At 38.2% G+C, this 8,579-nt stretch overlaps 1 protein-coding gene across 1 annotated transcript; it reads right to left on the reverse strand.

Annotated features, from left to right (window-relative positions):
- Positions 1 to 2,557: 2,557 nt before the first annotated feature.
- Positions 2,558 to 5,989, reverse strand: OR2D3 (olfactory receptor family 2 subfamily D member 3). Its single transcript, XM_081540910.1, has one exon. The coding sequence runs from the start codon at positions 5,185 to 5,187 to the stop codon at positions 4,243 to 4,245; it is 945 nt and encodes a 314-aa protein (XP_081397036.1). The 5' UTR covers positions 5,188 to 5,989; the 3' UTR covers positions 2,558 to 4,242.
- Positions 5,990 to 8,579: the final 2,590 nt, after the last annotated feature.

Raw genomic sequence — 8,579 nt, forward strand, 5'->3', positions numbered from 1 at the left:
ACAAAGGTCCGTCTAGTCCAGGCTATGGTTTTTCCAGCAGTCATGTATGGATGTGAAAGTTGGACTATAAAGAAAGCTGAGTGCTGAAGAATTGATGCTTTTGAACTGTGGTATTGGAGAAGACTCTTGAGAGTCCCTTGGACAGCAAGGAGATCCAACCAGTCCATCCTAGAGGAAATCAGTCCTGAGTGTTCATTGGAAGGACTGATGCTGAAGGTGAAACTCCAATACTTTGGCTACCTGATGAAAAGAACTGACTCATTTGAAAAGACCCTGATTCTGGGAAAGATTGAAGGCAGGAGAAGGGGACGACAGAGGATGAAATGGTTGGATGGCATCACTGACTCAATGGACATGAGTTTGAGTAAGCTCCGGGAGATGGTGATGGACAGGGAAGCCTGGCGTGCTGCAGTCCATGGGGTCGCAGAGTCGGACACTACTGAGCGACTGAACAGAACTGATGGTACAGCGAATTCCCAGATGCCTCCCCATAAACTCTTCCCATTATTGACCTTGTTTTTGTTCAGTTGCTCAGTTGTGTCCAACTCTTTGTGACCCATGGACTGCAGCAGCATGCCAGGCTTTCTTGTTTTTCACTATCTCCCAGAGTTTGCTCAAACTCATGTCCACTAAGTCAGTGATGCCATCCAACCATCTCATCCTCCTTCACCCCCTTCTCCTCCTGCCCTCAATCTTTCCCAGCCATCAGGGTCTTTTCCAATGAATTGGCCCTTCACATCAGGTGGCCAAAGTATTGGAGCTTCGACTTCAGCATAAGTCCTTCTAATGAATATTCAGGGTTGATTTCCTTTAGGATTTCCTTGGTTGGATCTCCTTGCTGCCCAAGGGACTCTCAATAGTCTTCTCTAGCACCACAGTACGAAAGCATCAATTCTTTGGTGCTCAGCCTTCTTTATGGTCCAACTCTCACATCCGTACATGACTACTGGAAAAACCATAGCTTTGACTGCATGGATCTTCATTGGCAAAGTGATGTCTCTGCTTTTTTATATGCTGTCTAGGTTTGTCATAGCTTTTCTTCCAAGGATCAAGAGTCTTAATTTCATGGCTTCAGTCACTATCCATAGTCCATTGTTATTATTTATATTATTATGGCACATCTGCTACAATTAAGAATATAAGAGTGATACCTTATTATTAACTAAACGTTACACTTTGCTTGGACTTCCTTAAGTTTTGTTTTATATCCTTTTTTTCTGATCCAGGATTCTACTCAGGACACCATATTACATTAAGTTGTTCCTTGGGCTCCTCCTGGCTGTGACAGTTTCTCAGATTTGTTTTTGAGGACCTTTAAATTTTTGAGGAGTAAAGGTTATACATTTTACAGGAAGCCCATGTGTGAGAATTTGTCTAATAATTTTCTCCTGATTAGACTGAGGTTATGGGTTTGAAGATCTTCTGATCATAAAGTGCTGTTTCCATCACATCATCTCAAGGGAACATACTGTCAACTGGATTTAAAACTATTTGTGTTAACCTTGATCACTTGGTTGAGGTTGTGTTGTCAGCAATTTCTTCTTTTCTATCAGCGGTAGAGGAAGCCACAATATTCCAATATCCAGGTTCAGCGAATTGCTGCACCAGCCTGAAGACGGTTGACTGTATAAACTGCGCCACCTAGTGCTGAATGGCAGTAATGTCCACAGTGTGCATGCGTGCGTGCAAAGTTAACTTCAGTTGTGTCTGACTCTCTGTGACCTTATGAACTGTAGTCCACCAGGCTCCTCTGTGAATGGGATTCTGACCCATTCTGTGATAAATGAATTAGACCTGTGGTTCTGGCTGTAGATAGGAATTAATATTATTCAGTATTTTTTCTTTTTAGCTTAAATCATACGTAGTCAGTTTCTGTTGCTGCTGCTGCTGCTGCTAAGTCGCTTCAGTCGTGTCCGACTGTGAGACCCCATACTTGCAACTAAAAACCCTGACTGATACATCATCTTTATTATAATTCTTTAGAAGCCTCTTGGCCCTTTATCCCTGTCTCCCTCCATAGCAGGAGAGGTAGTTTTCATTGGTAATGTGAAAAAGCCCCACAGGCATCTATTTGAATAGGATGGAGCATGATTCTCTCAGAGCTTTAGTTATACATTGCTGCATAACAAACCATCTCAAAACTTAGTTCCTTAAAGCAGCAATCATTTTATTTGCTCAGGATTCTGTGGTTTCACAATTTGAAAAGTGGGGATGACAACTGTTGGCAATGACAATATTTAAGATATGACCATGGTTGAAATCATTGAAGGAATGAAGATGAAAGAATTATGAGAATGCAAAGTATCTGAATATTTCATTCTGTGTGAAAATTAAAGTAACCAAGAGCTTTAAGAAGAACAGTGTGTTAGGGAGAGTGGCAGTGAGTAAGGGGTTAAAGTCTGAAGGAAAAGGGAAGGGGCATAGAAATCTAAAAAAAATAAATAAAGGAAAATTAAAAGCCCACAATCCCACTTTCACAGTTATATCTTATTTCTTCCTTCGCCTTCTTGGCGAAATTTCTCCAAATTAGTGTCTGCATTTTCTCCATACATTTTCTGTTTGTTTTTTTTTTCCCTCCAGTTACTGAATTAGATTTCATGTGGATCATCACTGGCAGACAAGTTAGAAACTTCACCTATTAAATTTTTGTCCTTTTCTATATCACCTCAATTATCACAAGCTTGAATAAGGATTTTCTCTGATCCTTATTCTCCAATTAGAGTTTGTCTATTGTAGTGAAGTTCTAGTAATTTTAAAAGGATAGTAACAAATGCAAAAATGTGTATGAAAACACATTATGTGTCAGTCATTTCTTTGGATGCATTGGATACGCTGAGAGTTGAATAAGATAAAATGAAATAAGAGCTCAATAAATGGTTTTAAAATGATTGTATGGATACATGAATGAAAGAAATAAGAAGTTTAGCTACTAGATATGTCTTCATTGGGGAGATATTCTACTGCAAAATCAATCTGAGGCATGTTGTTCCTGACCCATGTTTATGGTAACTGTGGAATGGTTACCATGGAATCTCCTCTAAATGTGTAACTGATTAAAGTTTGGGTAAAAGAGCCAAGCAGTTGTCAAAGTTTATTTGGATTAAGATTTCATGAGAACATGAAGTGGACTCAGGAATTGACCATTCTAGAGAAGATGAGCCACAGTGAGATGTAGTTAGAGACAGCTAAGCTTACACAGGTACCAGCCTAGAGTTGGTAAACTCCAATTTCTAAAATTCTAATTCTATTTTACTTTCAGAAGAGATATTCATTGGGTAAATTGGGATCATTCAAAGGAAGATGATCCGAATGAATATAGGGTACCAAAGAATGTTAGATAAATGAATTTTAAAAGAACAAGTGGGTGACTGGCTGTGAGAAATGAATTTGGGTAGATATAGAAATTGACTTCAGTAAGTTTAAGTATAGAAGGATAGTGAAAAATTATTCTAGGAGTACAACTAGTGAGAGTTGGTTGAAAATATAGGAAACTGAAGGAAGATCTTTCTAATGGTAAAAAACTGTCTATATATGAAAGGGAATGATCCTAGAGCATAGGGAGCTAGCTATCTCATTCTTGTTTAGACAAATGATGGACAATTAATAGAAATGTTATAGAGTAGTTTAAGCCTCAGACATACATTTGGATTAGATGACTGAATTCTCTTTTTACTCTGATAATCTGTGATAGATGAACTTTAGGGTAATGAAATAAAAAATTTTCAAGAGCTTTCAGAAGAGAACATCATGAGCTAGGAAGTAGTGTTGCCTCTGGAACCTTTTTACAACTGGAATGCTCTGGGCCGTGAATGATCCCAGTATTAAAGACTCTTCCAAACATGTTGATTGCTTTGATCAGACTATTCCTAGGTTTGTATGACTGGAACATCCAAACTTGAAGTGTCCTTGATGTTAAAATAATGTACTCAACTCATATTAGATGTTATCTCAGGATAATCCAGTTTAAACCTCTTAGATTCAACAGTGACTATGCTTCAAACATGTCCATGTTAATTGAATTAACCAAAAGTGCCTTCAAAATAGCACTTAATCCTTTTCATAATCAAGAAGTAACCTAACTTTTCATCCTTCTATTTCTTCCCTGTGTTTATAGGAACAGTTTCTGAAATGTGTCCCTTACTTTTATCCTTCTTCCTCAAATGACCTAATTCATAACTGCTGACCGAAATTCTGCTCTTCTTTTAAGGCTGCTACCATGCCTCCAAAAGTCAAACCTAAAGGTCACTGTCTCTGAGAAAAGGACTTCCTTCCAGCCAGTTTCCTGAGAGCTCCTTTGACATCCTTGTTTCTCAGGCTATAAATTATGGGATTCAACATTGGAGTCACCACTGTATAGAATACAGATATCATTTTATCCCGCTCTTTTATGGTCTTGGAATTTGGCCGCATGTAGGTGAATATTCCTGATCCATAGAAGAGGACAACAACGATGAGGTGGGAGCCACAGGTAGAAAAAGCCTTGAGCCGCCCCTCCCCAGCCTGCATCTGGATGACAGTGGAGATGATATTCCAGTAGGAGACCAGGATCAGGGAGACAGGAGCTAGGAGGATGACCACACCCATTGCAAAGATGGCCATTTCTGTTTTGTAAGTATCTGCTGAAGCCAGCTTCAGGAGGGCAGGGGGTTCACAAAAGTAGTGATTGATAACGTTCTGTCCTTGATAAGGAAGTTGAAAAGTAAAGGTGGTATCTACCAGAGACACTACTGCACCACTGGCCCAGGACCCTATGGCCAACTGGAGACACATTTGTTGGGTCATGATGGTGGAGTAGTGCAGGGGCTTGCAGACCGCCACATACCGGTCATAGGACATCACCGCCAGCAGTGCACATTCTGTGCACCCAACCAGAAGGAAGACAATGACCTGTGTCATACACCCCACGAAAGAAATAGTTTTCTTATTTACCAGGAAGTGGACCAACACTTGAGGGACAATGCTAGTAGAGAAACAGAGATCTGCAAAAGAGAGGTTTCTAAGAAAAAAGTACATGGGCGTGTGAAGTCGAGAATCCACGAAGATGAGAATGATGATAAGCAGGTTTCCAAGCACAGTTAACAGATAAATGATGAGAAAAAGAATAAACAGCAGGATCTGGGTCTGTGAGTCCTGTGAAAGGCCAAGGAAGATAAATTCTGCCACAGAAGTGTGGTTTTCTTCTCCCATTGAGGTTTATGCTTGTTTCTCTGTTTGGTGCAAACAAACATAATAAACTTTGGGTCTATGATATTGGGCTTCCTGGGTAGCTCCGTGGTAAAGAATCTGCCTGCCACACAGGAGACACACAGTTTCAATCCCTGGGTGGGGAAGATGCCCTGGAGAAGGAAATGGTAACCCACCCCAGTATTCTTGCCTGGGAAATCCCATGGACAGAAAGAGCCTGACAGGCTATTATCCATGAGGTCACAAAGAGTTGGACTGACTTAAAACAACAACCTGTGGAGAGGCTCATTTAAAGCTCAATTTAAAAACGTAATTGGATATTTCTAGCTTTCTGCTATCCAACTTGTTCTAATTGATACTAAGTAGGATATTTTATTCTTATTAGTTGGCTATAATTTAAATCCACTTTATTTTTTCCCCAAATCTCCCTCCCTAGTACCACTTATTTACAGATAAAATATGATGTTGTTAAAACCTTCTTGGGATTTATATGTTCTGATATGAGGATATTAAAGTTCATGTGAACTTTACTAAATGGCTATACACAGATTATTAGGAAATGACTGTGTATACTGTTAGGCTTATCACTGTGTGTAAAAACTGTACCACTAACTGTTCAAAACACTACATATTAAAATTATAACATATGCTTGAAAAACATGAAACAGTTTCAGGCATCAAATTTAATTTGACCTCTTAAAAAACAGCAAACTTTTCTTGGGTTTAAAAATAAAGCCTTAGCATATCAACACTAAGGACAATTCTGTTTGAGTTAAAGAATAAAATAGTAAAAGTAAAACAACACAAAAAAGGAAAAATAGGTTAAAGTTATGAAATATGATTAGGATTAGACTTGAAAATCACAAAAGCCTTCTAAGAAACCTTGAAGGAAAAGTGTATAATTTACAACATAAATTGAAAGACTTCAGTGAGATAATAACATCATGAATAAAATTAAACTACAAACTGAGAAAAATATTTGAGGGAGATATCAGAAAAAACTTAAAATACTTTATTACATTATGATTCTATATCAAACACTATGAAAATTGCTGAGTCTAAGAAATAATGGGCCAAGGACATGTACAGACTATTTACAAAGAAAAAAATGCAAATAGCTACTAACTACAAGAAAAAAATTCAATATTATCATGACTAAGTACAATTACAACAATGAGAGATACAGCTTTTATCTGGGAAATTAACTAAGGTTTTAACAGAAAAAGTCACAACAAAAAATAATAACTAGTATTTTATCGAGCATTTAACACATATCAGGCATTACTTTAAGGGTTTATATGATAAAATTGTCCTGATAACATCTTGAAGTAGACACTGTCTTATTTTGCAGATGAGAAAACTGAGGCAAAAAGAGGTTAAATCACCCAATTAATAAATGTCAGAATTCATTAGCTGTATAACAAAAATGCCAAGAAAAGGCATTTTTGTACAATGTAAGTAGGAAAGTTAATATAGTATATCTTAGAAACAATTTTGTTAAATACATTAAATGACTCAAATACTTGTATGCTTTGACCCAGTTCTCAGTAGTATGGATATGGAAGAAACTGTTTTTTACCAGTCCTTTCTCCCCAGGAGGAGTAAAACTCTGATTTGTAACATGAGGATGTTGATTGGTCCATGTTTACTACTAGGTAGAGTTATTGTGCTTTAAAAGGCCGTGCTCATTTCTATTTTTTCTCTTCTTCTGGAGAGTGGACTGTTAAGGTCCCTTAATGGACCTTGAACAGGGTCGTGCTTTAAAACTTTACTTGCTCTATCCTTGGTGTACTCATCATCACTTTGCCAGCCGGAATGCAATACTATGATACAATATGGATTTAAGCCAAAAGGGAACTTAAAAGAACTTTAGACTAGACCATGTAGCCCAATCCATGCTCTTCAGAGCTCTAAACTTCAGTGGCATTAGGGACTAGCCTGATTAATAAAAAGTGGCATCTTAGTTTTCATTATTTCATATTTATTTTATAGAATTCTAAGGGGAGGAATGATTAGGAATAGAGTAGTATTAAGACCTCCTAAGCCTAATATCTTCTAACACCCCCAAACATTATCCCAATTTCTAAATCCGACTCTAGGAGTCCATTCTAAATAAATACTCTAAATTTCAGAAAATATTCACAAGAAAATATATTATCATATCATATAGTGAAATAATGGTTAGAAACAAACATTCAGACCAATGCAACATAATAATGAGAGCCCAAAATAAATCCCCACATATATGGTTAATAAGGTGTCAAGAATATATAATGGGAAAAGGATAGTCGCTTCAATAAATGTTGTTGGGAAAACTGGATATTTACACACCGAGGAATGAAATTGGACCCTTATCTCACATCACATAAAAATTAACTCAAAATAAAGACGTAACTCCTAGAAGAAAATATGGGGGAAAACCTCTGCCAACATCCGCTGGATCATTGACAAAGCAAGAGAGTTCCAGAAAAACATCTATTTCTGCTTTATTGACTATGCCAAAGCCTTTGACTGTGTGGATCACAACAAACTGTGGAAAATTCTGAAAGAGATGGGAATACCAGGCCACCTGACCTGCCTCTTGAGAAATCTGTGTGCAGGTCAGGAAGCAACCGTTAGAACTGGACATGGAACAACAGACTGGTTCCAAATAGGAAAAGGAGTACGTCAAGGCTGTATATTGTCACCGTGCTTACTTAACTTATACGCAGAGTACATCATGAGAAACACTGGGCTGGAGGAAGCACAAGCTGGAATCAAGATTGCCGGGAGAAATATCAATAACTTCAGATATGCAGATGACACCACCCTGAAGAAGAACTAAAGAGCCTCTTGATGAAAGTGAAAGAGGAGAGTGAAAAATTTGGCTTAAAGCTCAACATTCAGAAAACTAAGATCATGGCATCCAGTCCCAACATTTCATGGCAAATAGATGGGGAAACAGTGGAAACAGTGGCAGACATTATGTTTTTTGGACTCCAAAATCACTGCAGATGGTGACTGCAACCATATAGTTAAAAGACACTTACTCCTTGGAAGGAAAGTTATGACCAACCTAGACAGCATATTAAAAAACAGAGACATTACTTTGCCAACAAAGGTCTGTCTAGTCAAAGCTATGGATTTTCCAGTGGTCATGTATGGATGTGAGAGTTGGACTATAAAGAAAGCTGAGCACCCAAGAATTGATGCTTTTGAACTGTGGTGTTGGAGAAGACTCTTGAGAGTCCCTTGGACTGCAAGGAGATCCAACCAGTCCATCCTAAAGGAGATCAGTCCTGAGTGTTCATTGGAAGGACTGAGGTTGAAGCTGAAACTCCAATACTTTGGCTACCTGATGTGAAGGGCCAATTCATTGGAAAAGACCTTGATGCTGGGAAAGATTGAAGGCAGGA

The sequence above is a fragment of the Giraffa tippelskirchi genome, chromosome 11 (assembly GCF_054371585.1).
Source record: "Giraffa tippelskirchi isolate mGirTip1 chromosome 11, T2T-mGirTip1v1.2.pri, whole genome shotgun sequence".
Lineage (NCBI taxonomy): Eukaryota > Metazoa > Chordata > Mammalia > Artiodactyla > Giraffidae > Giraffa > Giraffa tippelskirchi.

Coding starts and splice junctions, on each gene's coding strand:
- OR2D3 (XM_081540910.1), bottom strand. CDS start 5,187: ATGGGAGAAGAAAACCACACTTCTGTGGCAGAATTTATCTTCCTTGGC.